This window comes from Physcomitrium patens, chromosome 12 (genome assembly GCF_059467195.1).
Source record: "Physcomitrium patens ecotype Gransden chromosome 12, ASM5946719v1, whole genome shotgun sequence".
Lineage (NCBI taxonomy): Eukaryota > Viridiplantae > Streptophyta > Bryopsida > Funariales > Funariaceae > Physcomitrium > Physcomitrium patens.
Genome location: NC_143421.1, coordinates 16,403,844 through 16,426,929, shown reverse-complemented (window position 1 = coordinate 16,426,929; position 23,086 = coordinate 16,403,844). Strand labels below are relative to the sequence as shown.

The window sequence follows — 23,086 nt, the reverse complement described above, 5'->3', positions numbered from 1 at the left end:
ATAATATTTTATGGTTTTAAGTCTCTGTGCATAATTTTCTTTGAGTGAAGATAATACATACTTTCAACAAGTTGAAGAATGATGTCAACTACAACAAAATTGGAGAATGGAACTTTATGACCAAATTTCCTCTTCTTTTTTTGAATTAGAGAGGAAAGATCTTCTTCCATTAATTCCATATAAATAGAACACTCACATTCACTGGAAGTAAAATGAAATAAAGATAAAATATTTGCATGAAAAAACCCTAGTAAAGCTAACACTTCTTGTTTAAAATCTTCCTTCTTTGATCCATAGAATATCTTCTTTGCAACTTCCATCTCCAACCAATTTGCATTACATACAATTTCAAATGCACCTCTTCTTAATAACTTGTGTTCTTGTACCTTACAAAATAATTTCTTGAACAGGTTTGTAAAGGTATGTTTGATTTACTTTTAAGTGTTTCTAATCTTTCAAGCAAAAAGCCAGCCAACTCTTTTTTCTTGCCTTTCAGTAATTTCAATAAAGACCAATTTTTTCCTTAGAGTCTCTTCATCTTCAAAGGCTTTTTTTTTGTACAATATCAACTTCAATGTTGTTTATCTTTTCTATTTTGTCAACATATTCTGGTCATGTTAAGCTTTGAGGTGCTTTCCAATTGTGGTTAGAAAAGATAAGTCTACATAATTCCAAATTAAAGCTTATTGATGAAATATGCTCCGACACTTTTGTCAATACTATGGCAACTTTAAACCATGACTCTTGGCAACAACCTTGAATAAACCTTTCACTTTCTTTTGCCTTTGCAACTAAGAACTTCAAATTATCCTTCCATCTTGCCACAACTTTGTGTGAAGCATCTGATTGTAAGCGCATAGCATGGAAGAACTTTGTGGTACTCTTAATAGTCAGCTTGAGTTTACCAACTAAATACTCACATTGCTCCTTATTAAAATTAAGCAAATATACACTCTCTTTTAAAAAAGTCAACTTGTGCACTTTTTCCAATCACTTAGTAGCAATTTCTGAATAAATATACAACTCTGAATACTTACTTGATTTAATCAAATCAAGAGTACAATCTACACATGTTTTAGTCCCATGGATCAACTTCAAATCATGTGGCAGTTACAACAATCAAAATGACATGATAAATACAAACACACAATTATTCTACAAAAAAGTGAAAGGTTATTATAAAATGTAGAAAATATGATACTACAAGTAGTACAACGTCACAAACATACAACCATGGAGATAAAATAGTTCTTAATTTAAAAACACTTTAATTTTAAGAAATAAAGAGCATTAATCACACCACAAACATTGGGTTGAGCTCATTCCAAAGTAAAAACAATGTGCTTCAAAATATCCATGCTCTATTGAAGAATCTGCAAATAGTCCTTTGAATAGCTCAAACCAATAATTAAGAAATAGCCTTGACACCTACTTAACATACAAGCATCATGTATTAACACCTAAATTATAAAAAACTAAACTAGATTCATGTGAGCTCAACTCTATCATCCTAATGGTAGCTTAATAGATCTCACATCAAAATGTTTGATTTAAATATTCAATTTATTATACTTATCACACATATCCTTGCAAAATAGCCTATTAACTACCTCAATCATATTCAAGCTAATATAAGAGGCTTTACTAAAAATTTGTATATTTCACATCAAACAAATTAAAGACTCTCATTTCTCATCAAAAACTCATATTCAATTACAAATGAACATATCCATCTAAAAATAATACTAATCCAGATCCAACTTGGTTCTTGGTTCATCCAACTCACGACTCAATCAATAAAAAAGTTCACCCTATCTAAAAGTCTCACCGCAGTGTAGAAAATGTCGAAAAACGACCATGGATTAGATACTATAGTAGTTGCAATGGAAGAAATGGTATTGCCCATTGATGCTTCATAGGAAAGATATTTGATGTACTTTTAAGTCTTTCTAGTCTTTCAAGCAAAAAACAAGCCAACTCATGTTCCTTGCCATACAATGATTTCAATTCCAAGACCACTTTCTTTCGCAAAGCTTCTTCATCTTCAAAGACTCTCTTGTAAACACAATCAACTTCAATATTATTGATCTTTTCTATTTTCTCAATAAATTCTATCCACGATTTGCATGGGGGTACTTTCCAATCACAATTAGAAAAGACAAGTCTACACAATTCCAAAATTAAAGCTTATTGATGAAATATGCTCTGACACATTTGTCAATACCGTGGCTACTTCAATCCATGCATTTTGACAACAACCTTGAATGTAGCTTTCACTTTCTTTTGTCTTTGCAACAAGGAGTCCAAAACTATAGATGAAACATTTATTTGTTGGTATATAGCATGGAAGAATCTATAAGCACTCTCCATAGTAGACTCGAGTTTACCAACTAAATATTCACATTGCTCCTTGTTGAATTTAAGTGAGTTTGTTCTATCTTCTAAGGAGGTCAACTCTTTCACTTTTTTTAAACACTTAGTTGCAATTTCTAAATACAATTGCAGTTGTAAATACTTGCTTGATTTAATAGCATCAAGAGTCAAAGCTGCACGTATTAAGTTTCAATGGACCTACTTCAAATCATATGGCACTTGCAACAACCAAAATGATATAATAAAACTAACACACATTATCCCATAGTAAACCAAAAGATTATTGTATAATGGATGTATGATACTACAAGAAAGCAAATGTTGCAGCCATATAACCATAGAACTAAAACAATTCTAAAATCAAAACACATTGAAATTATTGTGGAAAGAGCATTACCCACACCAAGAACATTTAGTAGAGATAATTGGGAAGCACTAACAATATGCTCCAATCCAACCATACTTTAGAAAAGAATCCACAAATTATCTTATAAATAGTTCAAAATTATAAGTAAGAAATCACCTTATTACCTACAAAAGATATGGACATTAAACATTAGCACATGTATAAAAGAAACTAAACTATATTCTTGTGAGCTAAATATCTCTAAATATTCTATATTCTTGTGGCTTACCAAACCTCACAATAGTCAACTTAACATAGATATTCAATTAGTTACAATTGTTGCACAAGTCCATGCAAAAATACCAATTAACTCCTTCAATCAAACATAACACAAGAAGCCTTAATAAAAAAAAAATCGTAATGCAACATCAAACAAATTACAAGTTCTCATTTCTTAGCGAAAATTCATCAATTAGGTATACTTCAGCCGCAAACAAAAAAACAATCCATAAATAATGATAATCCAGGAAGGATAAATCATCCATAGATGAATGTTCACCCAACTTGGTTCATCCCGACTCAGTTCATCCTATTCATAACCTAACTTCATCCAACTCACATGTTTACGCAATGCAACCGTTCATCCTTTCTAGAAATCCACCGCGATGTGGAAAATGTCGAAAAACGAGCCTGCGGAAGCTGCGATACCAGTTGTGCTGGAAGAAATGGATTTTCTCGTCGACGCAATGGCGGCTCAAAGTAGTTCAATCTTCGGAACCCTTCACATGAATGAAAGCGGGAAAGCAAAGCTGCCTTCAAGATGACTTGCAACTGAAACAGCCACAACCGCAGCAGTAATAGCCTTAGCCACAAAAAGATGGAGGAAATCAAAACCGAAGAATCACAAGGCGAAGACGACGAGGCCAGCAACTAGTAGCTAGCAACAGGAAAGCGCCAAAAATCCTCAACGCCACTGGACCACCAACACGAACAAGAAGACGAGAAGCGCCACCAGAGAGCACCGAACGGAACAGAATCATGCGACACCGTCGCACACTTGGCGCTTCCACCACAGCGCAACCAGCACCATCCGACACCCCTGCACGCACTACGAAGAGGAACAAGGGCCGAGCAGCTCGATGCAGGACTAGAACAAACAGCAGCAGGATTCGAAGCAAGAGCAGAATAGGAAAAAATAAACGGGGAGGAAATCCGTGGACACTGCAGTGGTCGGCGGCGGCGCAATAACATCAACAGAGAAACCAGGCGCCGTCGAAAACCAGCACCTTAGCATGGACACCCGTATCGCTCGCCCTCTGACCATAGACCAACTGAACAAGAACGGCCAGATCACGTCGACAACAGCAGATTTCACAGGAACAAAAACTCGGCACCGCCGCCGACCACAGAAAACAATAGCTATGCAAACCAGCCTTGCCCGCAGCACACCCCGAAGCAGGACCGCCACCAGACAACACCGCCGCCGTCACCACAACACACCGCACCGAAACAGCAAAACCCCTAGCACCCAAAAAATGCGGAGCTCCCAAAAACAAAAACCAGCAAGAAACCAAAAGAGTCCGACCAGCAGCCGAAACCCCCCTCGACAACTTCTCTCCCCGAGAAATGTGGATCGGCATCTCGCATCGACGGCCCTCTGTGATCGAAACCACATCTCAAAACAGCACCTCCCCCATCCTCCGCGGTACCGGATGCCTGATAGGGATTCGAGCTAGCTGTAAAATCCAATGTATGTTTACAGACTAGTTGATCTTTAAAACTACCTCTGAATTTCTGTTTCCAAGACGACGAATGTATACCCACTTGTGTAACAAATTAATTCCTTCACCACGTCGTGGAGGAGTTCCTGGCTAGCTCAAAATCATCACACTAACGACGAATTATCTGTGTTTCTGGGACTCGTAGGGAGTGTCCATGTTACATGTACCTCAGTTTCGAACTGGAATGTTTATGGCTTTGTCATAGCTGGGTAGACTGCATGGAAATGGCGATGGACTTCGTGTTGCATTCTGGAGTTGGCATCATGGTCAGTTGTTTCCTTTCTGAGAACCTTTCAATTCTTAAACTGTTGGTGGCATGTGCAGTGATTGTCTTTGTGTTAACCTGCATTTGGAACTGTTCAGCACTACGTTGAAATTACGGTTGTCCTGCTCAGCTCGTGGGAGGGCACAAACTGCCCCGCAATTGTACAGCAGGGAAAGTCCTCTTGGACGAACAACCAGGTGCCTAGACTTGCCACAAAAGAATCGTGGATGCACCCACAGCTTTCATTCACACCATCTTTTACCACCACCGGAGTGATGTTGTATCTTATAAGAACTTAGTAAGCTCATATTCAGTAACAACTTAGTAAGCTTTTTATTTCACACAAGGAGGCCCTAACATTCAAATCTAAATCGACGTCGGACTGTACCACACATATCTGGTAAGTTAAAGAGAACACTTGCATATATTAGCCACTGATAATGCGCCCAGATATCTGCTAATTTTACAAAACAAAGCTTTTTGCAACATCGGCCACTAACTAATCTGAGCTCACTCGCCAAATTCCGAGGCCAGTGACAACTGCTACAGAAGCTCCGTAATCCAAGCACTCGCTGCCACCGAAGGGGCGTCATGAAAAAGTCAAGCGGTACATACATCTTACCTAGAAACACTTCCTATGCACAATTGATGGACCTGACTCGTCGTACTCTGATTTCGCGATCCACATCTGCACCACAGAAAGAACAATATGTGCAAACACCGAATTAACCAACCTCTCGAAACATACTCAAATTCCGACTGCTAACTGAAAAGAAGTTCAATATTTACCACGTCCAACGTAGAAAATATCATGCAAACTCAGTTTACCTGCTGGAAGGTGCTGAGGGATGCCAAGATGGAGCCTCCGATCCACACGCTGTACTTCCTCTCCGGAGGCGCCACCACCTTGATCTTCATGCTTGACGGCGCCAATGCCGTGATCTCCTTGCTCATCCGGTCCGCTATCCCCGGAAACATCGTCGACCCCCCCGACAACACGATGTTCCCGTACAGATCCTTCCTGATGTCCACGTCGCACTTCATGATCGAGTTGTACGTCGTCTCGTGGATCCCCGCCGCCTCCATCCCGATCAGCGACGGGTTGAACAGCACCTCCGCGCACCGGAACCGCTCCGCCCCGATCGTGATCACCTGCCCGTCCGGCAGCTCGTAGCTCTTCTCCAGCGACGAGCTGCTCCGCGCCGTCTCCAGCTCCTGCTCGAAGTCCAGCGCCACGTACGCTAGCTTCTCCTTCATGTCCCGCACGATCTCCCGCTCCGCTGTCGTCGTGAACGAGTACCCGCGCTCCGTCAGAATCTTCATCAGCGCGTCCGTCAGGTCGCGCCCCGCCAGGTCCAGTCGCAGAATCGCGTGCGGCAGCGCGTACCCCTCGTAGATTGGCACCGTGTGCGTCACGCCGTCCCCCGAATCCAGCACGATACCTGCATTCCACGCACCGCCACATCTGTTCTCAATCACCTCCCACCTCCACATCCTACCACCACCATCCCCACCCCCTCACCACTCACTCCCCACTCACCCGTCGTTCGCCCGCTCGCGTACAGCGACAGCACCGCCTGGATCGCCACGTACATCGCCGGCACGTTGAACGTCTCGAACATGATCTGCGTCATCTTCTCCCTGTTCGCCTTCGGGTTCAGCGGAGCCTCCGTCAGCAGCACCGGGTGCTCCTCCGGCGCCACGCGCAGCTCGTTGTAGAACGTGTGGTGCCAGATCTTCTCCATGTCGTCCCAGTTCGTCACCACTCCGTGCTCGATCGGGTACTTCAGAGTCAGGATGCCCCTCTTCGATTGCGCCTCGTCGCCCACGTACGCGTCTTTCTGTCCCATGCCCACCATCACTCCGGTGTGCCTCGGCCGCCCCACGATGCTGGGGAAAACAGCCCGGGGGGCATCGTCTCTGGCGAAACCAGCCTGCGGCAATTGAAATTCAATTCCGGCGCCTGGAATTATTCAACAATAAAATGCCATCAAAAGCTGGGATTTCATGCCTTTATAATGCACAGTGCTATGCCTTGCCAAGATGCGAAAATTGTAACAGTGTCAGGAGATTTCAACTCAGTTTGGTTTCAAGAGTTCGAAGAATTGATCGAGTCGCGATAAATGAAAAAATGGTTACAAATGTGGCGGGGGCTGCATTTGAAAATTAAATATACCTTAACCACTCCAGAGCCGTTGTCGCACACCAAAGGCTGGATATCCTCTCCGTCCGCCATGGCTAATTTTCACCTTGCACATCAGAAGCATGTTGAGATTTCAGCATGTGAGAATTTTTTTTTATCGCCGACTACGCCGCGTCGGATTTTACACTGTAGTAATAGTATTTGTATCACTATCAGCATTAGTATTATTATGAACAATTTTATTATTAGTTGATACCAGGAAATGGGGTCTGACATTGCAGCCTCGGATTGTGCGACCATGGCCATCATCATCGTCGCCGCAGCACAATTATCCCAATTTTACCGCCCGGCGTCATTCCCTCCCTCACTTCCTCACTCCACCTCTGGTGTGTTCCTTGCTTTGCCAGGCCCCAACGGACTCTCCCATTAGGGTTCCGGGGTGCAAAAACAAGCTGCAAGGGCACAGGCGTGGATGCTGTTGGATCTGTTGTGTCACGGCCACGGGATTGCAGTGAGATTGCTGTTGTTGCTGCTGCTGCTGCTGAGCCACTCTCCCACTACTTCGAACTTTCACAATGGTGCTCTGCTTTGACCCTCCCCCTTCCTGTGAATCTCTCTGGGTTCTGCGTTTGAGAGTTGCTGTGGGCGTGTCTCTCGTCTCTTGATTCTGGGAGGATTCGAGATTTGGAGTGTGTGTGTGGGGGGGGGGGGGGGGGGGGGGGGGGGGGCATCTGTTGTACAGCACGTTTTGGATTGGAGATGGGGTGATTATAGTGGGCGTGTTGAGTCGAGGTCACGAATGGATTGAGAAGTTTGACTGGGATGTTTTGAAATGGTGGAATTGGGTGAACGGGGAGAGAGCGACGAAGTGAGGTTGAGCCATTTCGATGTTAGAGCAGCGTGTTCCTTTCGTTTTTCTCTTTTATTCTTCTTTCAAGTCGTGAGGATTGGGTAGAGGTTATTGTGGACAGAAGAAATGGGTTGCTTTCGTCGTTGATTGGAATTGAAATGTGGAACTTTATACAAAGCTGGTGAAAAACTTGGTGTCTTCATTTGGAGGCCATGATCGAAGTTCGTTTGATTCAAATTTTTTGTGTTCTTGTAGAGTGTTCAACTGGCAGTGATAGTACTTAGAGCTTGATTTAAAGTCTCAGATCACGGCTGTTCGCCTTGGCTTTTTCTTGCTGCTATGATTCATACGTTGTTGCGAGATCAAGGACGGAAACCTCATCTTTTCTTTTATGCATCAATCCTGTAGAGTCGCAAATCGGACTGGTTTGATATACTGCGGTTAGACAAAAGATTCACGACTGATCAGTGTGGCCGCTGCCGTTGAGTACCCTAAATTTCAACATTAACTGCTATCTATACGTGTAAACACAAGTATGGCACATACTAAACTTCTTCACTGAGATGAAAGTTCAGAAAGAGAGCTACATACCGACATCAAGGTATATATGTCTGTATATATGCCGATGTTGTCGGCATCACATAAAACTTCAACCTTGATACGTAAGCTACTAGGTCTCATTCTGAAAGATGTGATTTTTGACCTTTTTAGTGAGATCTGCCTGGGATATAAAGCTAGTAGATCAAAGGCGCTGGAATGAGTATGCGGCGACTAACGGCTGCTTTCATGTGCAGAATAAACTTGGCAGAGGGCATCGCGATAAGGTCCAGCAGTTCATGACTATTACTGGAGCCAAGTACTTTATCCACACTACAACCTTCTTGTTTTTGGTTTTAATCTTGATGGGCTTGTTGGGGGATTCGTCGTGCATTCAAGGACTTCGAGACTCTGTTCATTTATGGCTGCTTGTTCTCGTATGATTGTGTGGTGGTCTAGTAGTATTTTCCAACTCTTAACCTGTCGCTGGAATTAGCTTCAATTTATCTTCAGAAATGAAGCTCCTTATATCTGTTTGTTTCCTTCAAAGTCTGACGTCGAAAAAACTTGGTTCTTGATGCAGTGAGAAAGCCGCTCTGACAGCCTTAAAGGCCAGCGATTGGAATTTGGAAGGAGCCTTTGAAATTTTTTACAACCAGCTACCTGCGAGACCAGTTACAGACCCTCGGCATCTGGAAGAGTTTTATCTTAAATACAAAGGTAAAACGAGAATCATGACAGATTCTTATCGCTTCTGTTCTTCGTTTGGCATAGGCGCTTTGTGCGATATCTCTTCGTTGCTGCAACGCACTAAATTCAGTACCATAGAACTTCGCTTGTCGAATCTTTTGTAGTTTGATTTGGCTACAGCCCTTTCATCTCTCTCCCTTCGTAATATTCCTCTTAACTATTTAGGTTTGATGTTCGTTGTGATATTATTATTGTTATTGATATTATTGTTATGTCCCAATGCCTCTGATATGATATATTCTTTTACATGTGATTAGATGCTTATTCAGATATGATATTGGTCGATGGGGTTTCAGCATTCTGTGATGATTTGCAGGTGAGGATTAGTTCACAAACTCTTGAAGGAACTCTTTTACCTGCAGATTCAATTTTGTCTCGCTCATCAGTAGATTTAACTTTGAGCATGTTGATTAGGGCACCTGGAATTGGTGATAGTCGAATTGTAGGAGGATATGCTGCTAAAAGTGTTGAAATTCCTAGCGGTGCATGTCAAGAGAGGATTATTGGGTATGTTTCGAAAGTTAGAGGCTATTGGTGGGGTGACCTGATTTATGTTACAATGTCTTCAATGTCCACACTGGATACCATACATCGACTTGTCTTTTGATTGTTACGCTGCTTGATATGCAGGTAGATCCAGGGGACGTTGTTATGGTAAGCATCTTATTGGGTCCCAGTTACCAAGTTATGAGTATTAGAGTAGCAAGCTGATCAAGCCTTTGCAAATATTGTGTAACAGAGGGCGCTTGCTTGGGAATCCTAGTGTTGAGTAATTATAGATATGCAGATTCATCGGTTAACAGATGACTTGGTTTAGCATCTAGCGTCCTTGAAATAATAGCCCCATTGATTTCAACTAATGGAGTTTCCATTTCTTTTGTGCGTACTCGCAGCTTGTCATCTCCTGGCATATGAAAGCAGTCACCATGTGTGAATTCTCAAGACAAGAATTTATTGGTGGCCTCCAATCGCTGGGGTGAGAAAAATGTCCTTTGTTGTCATTAATTTCTGCTGCGCTCCTATGATCATATGCTCTTTCTCAACATATGATTTACATATGCGTGTACATGTTCGTCTTAAACGTAGCAATTTTCTTATGGCTTACAGTATGTGGACTTTGCCATTCGTGTTTGCGAACTCGAGTTAAACGCTGTAGGAGCAGGCATGCGATCATTTCCTATGATAGTTGTAGAATCTAATATTAGCACGTTGTGTGTGACCGGTTATCTGCCATACGTGCATTGTAAAATGTGAATGTAGATGCTGTACAAATGCACTCTGGACGGTACTCTTTTACTTTCTCATGACAGGTTTTGTCAACCGCTGCATGCATTCTCAGATTAGTTAATTATTCATGAAGAGGTTCGCTGGCGTTGTGTCACTAAGTCCTGGTTTGTTGTACATGACAGGGTGGACTCACTCTATAAGCTCAAGCACCTTCTCCCATCCTTACGGGCAGAGCTGAAAGATGAACGTAAGTATACCTGTCATAAATCTATTTCCGTGTTCACAAAATGTGATCCGTAGAATCACGACATATCTGTCTCGGAGCCTCGCTTAAAATTGTGACTATTGAGAAGTGAGGTGTGCTGATTCATCAAGGGTAAGTTTGATTGTAGATACCGAATTTTGGGGCAGACAGTATCTTAGACTTGAACCTCTTACACCTTCCTCTCTGCAGACAAATTTCGAGAAATTTACAACTTCTCCTTCAATTGGGCTAAAGAAAAGGTTAGCACTTCAACTTTATTGTCAGTTCAACCTATTCTTCCTATAAACTCCTGTCCATTTTTAAAAGATAAAATTGGATCATTTCAAACAAAGCATTAAGAGCAGGCAAACATTTTCTCTTCACGTTTAGAAATTTATGGCGAGCTATGATGCTTGCTGGCTGAGCGATGCTTTTAGAACTGCAAACTGAAGCATATCTAGCTTCTGAGTTGAATCTCATGTGTTTGAAGAATATGAAGAGCACTCCACCAGAACCTCATTCGTTGAGAGTTTTCCTCCTATATATGAGCTTTTACGGACATGTGTATCTGTTGTTCTAAATAGTGTTTGTGACCCAAATTCCAACTTGAGGCTCAAATTTAGTTTATCGTAACCTGGTCTTGCTCATAAAGGGACAAAAATCACTGGCGTTGGATACTGCCTTAGGCATGTGGCGGCTATTATTTGCGGAGCGGTTGTGGCCTCTCGTAGAATCATGGTGCCAGTTCTTACAGGTTAGTCTTATGCATCCTAGAACTGTGAATGCAAATCTTGCGGTTTGCTTTGCTTGTCTTTGTTTCGTGAGTTGTCTTCTCTGTTTTTATTAAGTATAGAGTTTGTGTTTTTGAAGGCTAAGCACAACAAAGCTATCTCGAAGGATACCTGGGCGCAACTTCTTGAATTCTCTAAGGTAAGCCTGACAGTACTGACTTTGTTTAATCGCAAGTTGTAATCAACATGCTTGCACGGAGTTCTATTGTTTTGCTATTACTAACTGTTTGTTTTTTCTACACAGACAATTGACCCGACACTCTCAAACTACGATGCAGAAGGCGCCTGGCCATATTTAATTGATGAGTTCGTGGAGTATCTACGAGAAACTGGGGTAGTGCATCCTCGTTAAGTATACTTGCTTGGCTGCATCATTAGCGCTTATCGTGATGAGGTTTCCTGCTTTGGGGCTTCTGAATCCAAGGTTTGTCTACCCAGTGGAAGGTCGATTGACTGCAATCCAAGTGCTTGCAGGCAAATCTGTAGTGTTAATATCTTACAAGGTCACCTTCCACAGTGAAACGTTTCAACGATAAGATCCCGAAGTGGAGCTTGACAAATATCTTGGACTGTTTCCTTCCAAGATATAGGTATGTGGTAACTCTTTGCTTCTGAATAGTACAAAATTATTAGAGAGGCAGAACCTGGTCAGGGCGACCGAGGCCACTGTAATTGTTGGTTTGTGGACTCAACAGTCACAACATGAATTTTAACAGGACCCAGAGGTTATTTTGACCCATGGTCGCTAATCCACAGAAATTGCGAGTGAGATCTTTACTGGGAACAATCTGCTTTCCATACTGCTGTCTAGCTTCCCAATTCACAAAATTTGCAATCGGTTTGTTTTCAGATGCGTATTAGTGAATGATAGTTCTGACCTGGGGTTGTGTTTCTCATACAGCCTGTTCCAGGTGCCCGGGTGAGGCTTGCTCATCTGGACTTTGATGGTGCTGTTAGCCTGTACGGTTTAAACCCTGCACAGCGCATCGGAACTGCTACCTGTATTGTTGGGTTGAATGGCAGTTCTACAAACATTTCTTCACACAGAAGGATTGTCTTTTTGGATACATATGAAGTTTAACAATGTCCTTTAGAAAAGTAGTTGAGAGCAGAGGGTGGAAGGCAGCAGTTGCCTCTAGCAGACGAACATACCAGTACCGGAAGAGGTGGCACCTCGGTGCACAGGAAGAGATGCCTCGGTCATTTTAAAAATAATTATGTTTCCTTAACTACAGGGTCCCCCATGGACGTGATAGTTTGCCACTATCGCATTTTTTCAGTTTGTCCTGAGAAGGTTACTGTACGATCCTGAGATTTCTAATAGATATAGCAGCAGAAAGAGCCTTGAACGTGGTACAGATATTAACTCCATGGTGCTCTTTTTGCTTTAGAAGGGATTATTGTGGTTGGATGGAACAATGTAAAGGTAATCCTATCGCAATAATGCTTCAGATGTGCAGAATCACTTGAGCCAAGGCTTACTCTGAAGAGCATTCAATAATGTAAAAATAAATGGCAGAGGTGACCCTGCTGGACTTGGTTTTAGTTCTTCGCTCCTCTCTCTGGTACTGTAAAGTCGAGCCTGCACATTGGGGGATGCCACAATGAAGTTGACCACTAAGGCATGCTTGGATCCAATATGGGATTTTTGAGAAATGGCGAGTGTCGAATGCGAAGACTTTGCTTGAATTAATGACGTTCAATTTGGTTCGTAATATTGGTGGTTCCTTTGCTATGGTCTCACCGTACTGCTTCTTCCTTCTGTTTTTCACTTGAAATTTTTATGGTGCTCTGCTGGGAATCATTCATATAACTCAGGAGCAGTGCGCAATTTAGAGTCGTAGTTATTTTTTGTTTATTACATTCAACAATTGAAATGAAACTCACAAGATCAGTAAAGTAGTGGTTGGCCCATCCACCCACTGCTACCGAATGGCATCTTGTTGAGAATTCCCCGCAGAATTCACCATCTTCCACTTTAGTATTTTGATTGTCCATGGAAACATACACAGAAAGCAACTTGCATAGTTTCACTCTCACAATCCATCATGCTTGAGTGTCGAAGGTAGATGCCTCTGTCTTGTATTGGTAATCTTCCAGAATGTGGAACAAGCTGCCGGTATCACTTGCCTGGGTTGAATCTGACGACACCACGTTGAATTTATCCACTTATTCATGTCTTCATCGATTGCAAATGGCAGAAATTGCAAGAAACATCCAGCTTGACTTGGATGAAAAAATCATTCTAATCCTCTAGAGTGCAGCCAAACCGTCGTCGTCACCAAGGTTCTGTGATAGTTATTCCAATGTAATTTTAGATCCTATTTGCCAGACGCAGTATTCCCGGGCATGCTCCTCGTCCCTTTACACATTTAGATCTGGTCGGTTGTCTCTCAACATTCTCAGAGTGCTTACTTTTGATTGTTCTTCTGTTGCATCGGATAATTTAAAGTGATAGTGAGGAATTTGAAGCTACTGTTTGCACGTTTGTCTTATGCTTTATCTAGGTTCTGCGGTGCTGGGATTGATCAACATTCTACGAGCTGAATCGTGTCTCTGTTGCACTACATTAGAGTTTTGTACACTCGTCAGTTCAGGGTGCTTTGGATAGTATTCGCAATCTGGGTGCAATGATGCAATAGATTAGGGTTGCGGGCTTGAGGTTTGTGCGTTGGCTGAGCTGGGAATGATCGCGACGAGGGTCGCACTTGACGTCTTGTTCATCGATGTAGAAGAAGAGTCGATGAGAGTGTGGTACTGGTGAGCGCTTGTGCAGCTGAAGGTTGAGCTTTGGCATCTAGAAATTATATCTCATTCTTCAAGGAATTAATAAATTCCGCTTCAATCAATTGTCTGAATGAGTTTCACGACTTTCGAGGAGTTACAAATTATTGAGGGCCTGTCCTTTTGTTAATTTGAGCGTTGTGCAGACACAGCAACCTTTTGTATTCAAGGCCCAGATTAGGTCTTTCTCTGTACTGCAATTTTCGACTAGCGGTTGTATACTCTTTGTTTTCGTCAGACGAAACTCCATGTTTCTGTTGGGAAGCTAGACTCCTAGTCTCTGTTTCTAGTATCATGGCCCCAAATGTATCCACTAGCCTTTGAGTGTATATTATTGCCTGAGTTTGGAACTGTAGATGATAAGAATGCCTGTCCGAAGTCCAGGCTCCGTAACAAACAAAAAGAACACGCTTCTAGAGTCTCTCAAAGTGATTACCATGGAATGCTGTCCAACTGTTCCATCTATTGTTGTTCGAAATCTTAAATGGCGGAGCACGGGAGGAAGAGTGCGCCGTGTGAGCGTTCTCGGCCGCCCCAATGTAACTGGCCTCATCCTCCTGACGTTGTTCGTCATGTCATCGTTTTTTGTCTTGGACCTCACCTTCCCCTGGAATTCGACAAACGGGAATGGGCTTCCGATGTTATCTCCGGGATGTGACCTATTCACTGGAAGTTGGGTGTACGATGAAACATACCCGTTGTACACAAATTGCTCATTTGCTGAGCCAGGATTCCGGTGCGCTGAGAACGGAAGGTCGGATCTGCGGTATCGTAACTGGCGATGGCAGCCCCGGGATTGTAATATGCCAAGGTCAGCCCATGAATTTCCCTCTACATTTTTTGCAGCAAAATCTGATTGTGTTGCTTTAGCATCAAACACTGATTTGAGGTAACGGCTGCAGTAGTGAGAGACTGAAACTTGTTGCAATACCCCCTGCGTCAATGCAGTGACTTCGCAGAATCGTTTCAAGTGCTCATTACACCAAATAAGGTTTCTAGCACTGTGTGCCACAATGTTTCCAATGCATCAGTTTTTGCGCACCGCATGAATGCTCAGATATATTGTGGTCATGCTATAGTACATTGTGAAATATTCTAACATGGTAGCTAAAATTGTGTCGGCAGATTCAATGCCCTAGACATGCTCACGAGGCTGCGGAATAAACGTATTGCCTTCATCGGAGACTCCATGGGCAGGACGCAGTGGGAATCTCTGATTTGTCTTCTCTTGGCTGGGGTCTCTGATAAGACTCAGGTGAAGGAAACCAACGGGAGAACTATCACGAAAACCGCCCCTCATTTAGCAGTATGGTTTCCCGGGTTTAATGTAACAGTGGAATACTATAGATCTCCCTGGCTTGTGCAAATGAGTCGCCCACCTAGACATACACCTCGACGGGTGGTGTCAACATTGAAGCTTGATACTCTGGAGCTAATTAGTAGAAAGTGGCAGGCGGCCGAGGTTCTCATCTTTAATACAGGCCATTGGTGGACTACTACAAAAACTTACCGCTCGTAAGTGCCCAGCCTAGATCTTGTGTGTCTTGATTATGAAACAACTTGATTAGGCTTCGTACTTGCATAGCAGTTTCAGCCTTTTGTGGTCGTCTCTGAATTCAATTGGATGTGAAGATTTAATTAACAAGGGTTTGGCAGTGGCTGCTATTTTCAGATCGGATCAAGCATTCGTCTGGGTATGAAGATGGAAGAAGCATACAGAATAGCCGTTGCCACATGGGCGGCCTGGGTGAACGAGCAGCTAAACCCAGATGTTACCCATGTGTTCTTTCGAAGTTTTGAACCCAGCCACTGGCTCCGAAAGGCATGCCTGAATAGCTCGTTACCTCTCACAAATCAGACCCATATTTATCCCTTGGAGCAGCACATGCAAGCCGGCGTGCTGGACAATGTGTGGGAGACTTTGCATGTGCGAGCCACTTTGTTGAACATCACCACACTGTCTTCATTTCGACCCGATGGCCACATATTCAATTACAGTCGTCGAGGTTCTCCCTTGGACTGTGCCCATTGGTGCCTTCCTGGCGTGCCTGACATATGGAACGAACAACTTTACGCTCTGTTTCTGCTCAGAGCATCTGGAAGAGCTAATAGCCAAGAAATCAAGCGTCTCTTCTAAGCACGAGGTTGAACCTGACCTCTAATGCTTAGGTTTTCCAACATTTGTGATACAATGAATCTGTATCCAAGTGTTCACCAGAATGGCAGCTGTCTTCCACATCTAAAAAGATTGTCCTCATTAATGGGTATCTTTGCAGCACCACAAACCAGGCTTGCCCTGGTTACATCTCGAATGGCAAGGCTTACAGGATTGGGCGACTTTGTTGTTTGTGCGTCATCATCTTCACGACTTGAAACTAACAGTGGAGAACACTGACAAGAGTGTTCCTGTGCTAGTTCTCGAGTCCACTCGATAGCATCATGCTTAGAGAAGTTCGGTTGAGCTTGAGAGAGATTTACAAAGACTAGCAGTTTTGCTTCCGCACACCCTTTTACGATTTAGACATTCAAGTAGCTCTTCACATGTATGGTTGAAGTTGTGACGATGCTTGAACCAGCGATGATCTACATTCATTCTATTGTACTCTTATCGAGTATCGTTGTATCATATCATTTATTTGAACGGCTGTCAAACTTCCTAAGTGAATAATGACTTGTCCCACAGTTTCTCTGGTTTGTGGAACGGTGGACATATAGGGGTGTGCAACGACCTACAAGTGTATTTTTAAGTTTGAAATAACTGTTTTGCAATTAGAAATCTGGTGCTTGTGACTATCGACACTCTAGGATTGAGCTTTGCTGATGGCTTGTGAATGCTTCAACTTCTTGCAATTGGGATTTTCTCAAGCGCCGCGTCTACGGTAGGAAATGACAATGGTGGACTTTCGAATGTTTGGAGCCCTCTCTTGTGAATCTAAAAATGCCTCTCTCGTGTTCAACAGTAGTGGTATTAATCTGGTATCATAGAAAGATTGTTTGTGAATGATACGTGACGCCCCTCTCTTTGCAATCAAAACCTGCCACATACACGACAGTATTACTCTTAGAAAGAACGAAATCAGCAAGTATGAAGCTCTCTTATTCACAAGGACAAAATTCTTTGCTACAAATCAGATGTGCCTACGGAAGATGTAATCACAACGTCGTCAGCTCTAAGCTTCAAAGATATGATCTTTTCATACAATCTACAGGTACCAATTGGTAAAAGCCAGGTATCCTGGCCATCTACAGTATTGAAGAATCATTATATGTGGGCGCCGGTTAAGAAATGAGCCTGAGTCTTCACTACTAAATGACACGATGACACTAAATGACACTGAATGTAAGCTTGACCGGTTACCAAACCATGGCCAACCAGTTACCACGATCTGTTTTATCATAGAGACATTGCAAAATTCCGTGAAAACCGTCAAGGTAACGATTTCCCTTTCAATAGTAGGATGGCCTTGTAATCGATACTTTTCCTTACTATGAGGGCAGATGCCAGGTTCACCAGGGCTACGAAATCATGCTTTGCACCTTGATTGTAAGGTAGCACCGAGAGGGTCAACGATCACGAACACCAAGGCTGCCAACCAGAAGACCAGACTTATCCATGTCAGAATCTCGTAAGGGATCACTCCCGATGACCACTTGGGAATACCATCTTCGGGAGTGAACTGAGGAACCCCATCAGCGTTGTACCGCAAAAGAGACTTGCGCTGTGAAGGCTTGAAGCTGGGTGGGAAGAAGACGTATATTACGGGAATCATCATGTGTGCTCCCACACTGACGAAGAAGACAGAAAGCCCCACTACAAGGAATATCTCACTGCAGTTGCCGGTGAAGAACGCACCAGAGGCGCGGTACAACACCACAGCCATCGAGGTGATCACAAATGCTAAATGATACTTGACTTGACCCACTTGGTTTTTGTACTTCGTAAGCCACGAAGAAACTGGGCCGGATTGTGACGTCTGAGCAGCCGCAGCGTTTTTGTCAATGTTGCTGGTGGGCACGAAGTCGTAAGTCGATTTGAAGTCAACCAATGATTCGATGCACATTTCTAAAAAATAAGGCGTGATCCACCAGAAGTGGGACTCCTCTCTGTTGCGCATCATGAGGCCCTGGGGCATGTTTAGCCAGAGAGCGAACCATGTGACGCGGAACATCAACAGGTATATTGCTAGATGTTTTACAAGAGTGGCATTTTCAGCTGCAGTCCCGACCGAAAGATTCCAGTTGAAGGCTAGAGCGCATAGCAGAGTCCCCATCAACAGCACATTGACAAAAGAGACGAAGTAGTAGCCAGTGTGGTAAAAGTACAAGATCTTTTGAATGAAGTTGAGCTGGCTCTCCCTACCCAAACAAGCTCTCGCAGAAGCTGAAAATTGCTGGATTGCACCCTTCCCCCACCTCGTCCTTTGTTTGATATAACCCTCGAATGTCCAAGGAGTAAGCCCGATCTGCAGCTTCTCATCGATATACACGGACTCGTACCCTCGGTTCCATAACGTGAAAGCCGTCATTGTGTCTTCTGTGATGGATTGCGGCTGGAATCCACCAATATGGTCCAGATACTTGCGACGAAACATCGCACCAGTGCCGACGCAGGCTGCAGTTCCCAGGGTGTCTCTGCTCGGGAGAATTCGGTCATAACCCAAGCTGGAACAATCGTTCAATGGGTCTCCAATTGGGAGATTGTAGAATGCCTGAGGGATCTGGACGAAGGACACGTCTGAGGAGCTCACAATGTGCGGCAAGAGTCGACGCAGATAGGAGGGATGGAGTATCATGTCCGCGTCCATCATAACCACATACTCAGCATTTGAGTACTTCAGCCCATTGTTCATGTTGCCGCACTTGAAGTTATGGGGCACCCCTTCCTTCTTCTCTCGGCGAATGTACACCACCCTCCCCGCAGTCTCAACCTTGATGGCATCGCAAAAGGCTCGGAGGTCGTCGTCGCCGCCATCATCAAGGACAAACACCTTTACTAGATCAACAGGGTAGTCAAGAGCTAGAGCTGCCTTGACAGATTCTATAGGTACTTCAGTGGGCTCCTTACAGCAAGGAATGAAAATGTCCACTGTTGGTGTGTTGGCCAGGCTAGTGTTTAGTAATCCCAGGTCCGGTCGGTTGCTTGGCGGTATCAGATGGTCGACTGCCGATAGCAGGGTGGTGATGAAATACAAGCACTCGCAGAACATGAGAACTATGAGCCAGGGCCTGAGCATCGTCTCACCAGGATGCGAGGAATAAATGGAGAATTTGTAAGCTACATAGTCGAATTGGGCGATTATAGAACTGATGACCAAGATACTGCAAAGACAATAATGCTTGAGCTTTTGATAATTCCTAATCGACAAATGTCTTCTTGGTTTCTCGTCTTCATCAGGTTCGTCGCACAACAATGGGTCGATTTTCTCGTTGCAGTTTAAGGTATTGCTGCGGTTGGATAGTGCGATTTCTACGTCGTCGTCTATCTCAATTGGCTTGTACACTACCGCTTTAGCCCAATCCATTGCGGAAGGAGGTGCCATGTGTTGGGTGGCACTGGTGGATCGAAATTGTGCAGCTTGGACTGAAACCCCGGCTGTTCACCACGCGCTTCAAAGGTTTCGGATTATGCTGCTTTGAGTTTGACTATTCGTAACCCGAGTGATCCTGCAACATAACGATTCAATGGACATCAGAAACTCGGTCTAGGAAAAAGAAACGCTATTTAGTTCTGTTCTCAGCAATCCAGTGATGACCAGGTCGGTCAGTCTCAGTGAGGCGCGTATCATGCAGAGAGAATTCATCCCATTCCAGGAAACTTAGAACCCAATTCCAAGAAGCTTGCAGTTTTAGGAGCGAGCATTGGAATTTGGTAACCACCAGTTCTCCCTGTGATCAGATAGCGCCTCGGAATGGGTTCACTACCTCGAATCAAGGGGATATAGGAGAATTGACTTGTGCAAACGAACTATGCTCATAACTCTCGAAGATGCAAAACGCCAGAAGAGCAATTGGAACAGGAAACACGAAAGAATGCACCATCCAAAGAAGGAAAGCTTCACCCCTGCGAAGAGGCGAAGGGGAATCCTGATGCATCGAGGACAGGAGTACCGAAGGAAAACACGTAAAATCGTTGCATCGTTCGGAACATTCGTAAACGTCTAAAAACTTAGAGGTCCAGCGATTCCTGTGCCTCTAATTATACGATCCTCAAGCAAGCGTAATTCTCCCGAGATCAGCTAGGGGCTGTCACAATGGAGCTGAGTCACGCAGAAGACAAGTGCCTCCACAATTTCTTCTAATTCTCAATTTCGACCACCTACCTCTACACCGAAGTATCTTTTCACATTGCTCACGGTTCTGCAAACACTGACGGGTGGACGTCATACAATCTGAGGTTTAAACAGAAAGAGTTCTTACACCCTCCACTCTAGATGTCTCCAGTGATGGCACAATGTGGTCTTGCAAGACTCATTAAAACCTCATATGCATTCGCCGAGTCGAAAGTCTCTGTCTCCATTTGTCAAGAAAAGAAACCAACAGCGAATATCCACAATCCCGGGGCTGGTTTGCCCAATGCATTGAAAACACTACACCATTAACCCTCCAGAGCTAATTATCAGACACTGAAAAAGTTTGCCACAGTTGTACGTTTTCCATAGACATCTAGCTAGCAATGCTTGCTGTAACACAGCTTGGCAATTCCAGCAGTAGCACAAGACTTGCCAGCAGAGCCGCAACCTGTCCACAAAGTCGTAACCGCTGCGATGAACCGAACCCCTTGGTGCAATGCCAGTCCACGGGTGGAGATCAACCACAACGTGACTTCGCAAGGGCTGCCACCACTCCTTCCCAGGAGCCTGGCCCCACTCCAGAACCTGTAACAGCCCTTTCACCCGGCTCATAAAAGCCCAAATCAAGCTCTGACGTTCTTGCAGTCAACGTGGACCTGACGAGTAATTTCCCAGGAAACAAGTGCTGAGTAAAGATCTGGCAATACAGTGAAACTCCGAGCCGCAGTGCTCGGTCCAATCTAGAACTCCACTGGAACTCATCGACAGCGTCAGCAGCTTCACCCAGGTGGTGGTATAGTTCGTGGATTCGCGTGTGAGGACCATAACAGTGTGGTGTCTAGATGGATGGATTCAGTGCCTCCTAATCTCTATAACTAGATCATTGGGATTGCACTTTCTTGTGCCATGTTTTGCCTTCAATCTGCGCAAATGTTCCTGCTGACTTGACGCTGCCTTTCCCAACAATGCCGCCATAAAGTTCCCATGCATAAAAACGTTTTCTTCTTTCGTAGAAAAGTTCCACTCCGGAAATGGCATTCATTCATTTCACTTACTTTTTTTCCTTTTTTCTCCTAATTCGGTATCGTTCTTATGAAACTCGGTCCATATGTTTCAGGTGTTGGTAATTTTTTCTTTTTCTTTGACTTCATCGTCGGTCTATTTTTAGGGTATCTGATGCGTTTTTGCATTTTGGTGGTCAATCACACGCTTTTCAAATAACACAAGTGTTGTGTTTGAGTTTGTTGTGTTCTTCAATAAAGACTAAATGCACCTTTTACAGTAAATTTTTCAGATATGAAGCATTGTTGTAGAAATTTCATGTTGATATGTTACAATAATAAGACCCATGATTTTTGGTAATGAATAATGACTGCAATTGAATATAATACCTATTTGGTGTAATAATGTTTTAAAATATTTTTAAAATTTCCAAGAAGAGGGTTTTCTTATTATATATATGTATATATATATATATATATATATATATCCAAGGTTTCTAAAGTTTTATTTTAAAATTGAAAAATCTTTTAAAATAGACTATTTCATAAGGTGTTAAAAGAATATTGAATACTTTTGGTAATATTAAAAGATTCAAAAAGCTATATTTATCAACACTTTTTTTATGACATGTGATCTTTTCAAAAAATTAAAAAAATATTATCTAGTTATGTTGAAATGTTACAACAATCTTTGTCTTTTCTTTTAAGCTCAACTTGGTGTTTATTTTATTAATGTCAAAAGAAATATCCATTCCTAAGTTTTGATAAAAATTTATTCATTGAGAATTAGATGGCATAATTTTTTTTTATTGATTTTAAGTATGAAATGGGGTTCTTGTTATGATTATTTATAAACTAAAACTAATTATTCATCTTAATAACCATAGCATATTTATAAAGATAAATTTTAAATTTATAATAACAGAAAACTACAACAAACAAGGGAATAGTGTATCTATCTAAAGAACTTGTTTAGCATCCTATATTATTTGTAAGTAATTCATAAAAATATAATAAAAAAATTGCATTTTTTAAAATTAATTATCAAATTAAAAATTTGACATTGTATTCAGTTGGATGAATCATTACACCATATGTAGTAACTATCATAAAGCAACTAAAAAAAAGCTACAATTCGTTTTAAAAACCAATAGCATGGAATGATTTTTTTGGCATGTCTAACAAATGACCGTAGTTTGCATTTGGAATTTTATGTTCAAATTCATAAAATAATTAATTTAAATTAAAAGTATTAAATTTCATTCAATAAGACATAAAAAATTTTAATTCTTTATTTCTAATGACGATCTTTTATTAGATATATTTAGTCATGTCAAATAATTACTATCCAAATATAAAAAAAATCACAAGTTTTAACAATATTGATTTTCTTTAAATATGTACCATGACTTGTTTTGTAACAAAAAATAAAGTGGTTTAAAAACATGTTAGATAGAATTTCATTCTAAAAATAGATACACTTTCTTTCATAGATCATGCTAATTTTTTATTATTATTAAAAAAACATCATACATAAAAAAACTTAAATTAAAAGTATTTAATTTAATGATTAGATAGTATATAAAAAAAATCCAATTATAATTATTTATTCATGTTTTTATTAGATTAACACTCTTTTCATAAAATTACGACAATTATTTTATATAATTACACTTAATTTTATATAAATTCTTTTAGTATTTT

General features: G+C 42.1%; 4 protein-coding genes across 14 annotated transcripts; 2 read left to right on the top strand and 2 right to left on the bottom strand.

The window, feature by feature from the left end:
- Positions 1-5,074: 5,074 nt before the first annotated feature.
- Positions 5,075-6,738, bottom strand: LOC112289636 (actin). Its single transcript, XM_073537641.2, has 3 exons — positions 6,306-6,738; positions 5,594-6,207; positions 5,075-5,453 (listed from the first exon to the last, which is right to left on the bottom strand). The coding sequence occupies exons 1-3, from the start codon at positions 6,622-6,624 to the stop codon at positions 5,388-5,390; spliced, it is 999 nt and encodes a 332-aa protein (XP_073393742.1). The 5' UTR covers positions 6,625-6,738; the 3' UTR covers positions 5,075-5,387.
- A 459-nt stretch (positions 6,739-7,197) lies between these two features.
- Positions 7,198-12,852, top strand: LOC112289637 (uncharacterized). 5 transcript variants are annotated; one of them, XR_016505896.1, is made up of 13 exons: positions 7,344-7,486; positions 8,167-8,291; positions 8,553-8,614; positions 8,879-9,015; positions 9,303-9,361; positions 9,676-9,699; positions 9,939-10,021; positions 10,455-10,519; positions 10,727-10,776; positions 11,169-11,270; positions 11,387-11,446; positions 11,552-11,897; positions 12,209-12,852. XR_016505896.1 is itself a non-coding variant. In XM_090255042.1 (12 exons), the coding sequence occupies exons 3-12, from the start codon at positions 8,595-8,597 to the stop codon at positions 11,657-11,659; spliced, it is 708 nt and encodes a 235-aa protein (XP_090111168.1). In that variant the 5' UTR covers positions 7,344-7,486; positions 8,167-8,291; positions 8,553-8,594; the 3' UTR covers positions 11,660-12,066. The 5 variants fall into 5 exon arrangements, 2 of the variants coding, with proteins under 2 accessions (XP_024390778.1, XP_090111168.1); XR_016505895.1 differs by lacking the exon at positions 8,167-8,291 and having other exon boundaries at positions 7,198-7,486; XM_090255042.1 differs by lacking the exon at positions 12,209-12,852 and having other exon boundaries at positions 11,552-12,066.
- A 745-nt stretch (positions 12,853-13,597) lies between these two features.
- On the top strand, positions 13,598-16,736 carry LOC112289635 (protein trichome berefringence-like 7). Its single transcript, XM_024535008.3, has 3 exons — positions 13,598-14,902; positions 15,217-15,606; positions 15,748-16,736. The coding sequence occupies exons 1-3, from the start codon at positions 14,448-14,450 to the stop codon at positions 16,226-16,228; spliced, it is 1,326 nt and encodes a 441-aa protein (XP_024390776.1). The 5' UTR covers positions 13,598-14,447; the 3' UTR covers positions 16,229-16,736.
- On the bottom strand, positions 16,638-20,815 carry LOC112289633 (uncharacterized). 7 transcript variants are annotated; one of them, XM_024535006.3, is made up of 3 exons: positions 20,509-20,815; positions 17,629-19,755; positions 16,638-17,126 (listed from the first exon to the last, which is right to left on the bottom strand). In XM_024535006.3, the coding sequence occupies exons 2-3, from the start codon at positions 19,629-19,631 to the stop codon at positions 17,120-17,122; spliced, it is 2,010 nt and encodes a 669-aa protein (XP_024390774.1). In that variant the 5' UTR covers positions 19,632-19,755; positions 20,509-20,815; the 3' UTR covers positions 16,638-17,119. The 7 variants fall into 7 exon arrangements, with proteins under 7 accessions (XP_024390774.1, XP_024390773.1, XP_024390769.1 ...); XM_024535005.3 differs by having other exon boundaries at positions 17,579-19,755; positions 20,509-20,813; XM_024535001.3 differs by lacking the exon at positions 16,638-17,126 and having other exon boundaries at positions 17,153-19,755; positions 20,412-20,813.
- Positions 20,816-23,086: the final 2,271 nt, after the last annotated feature.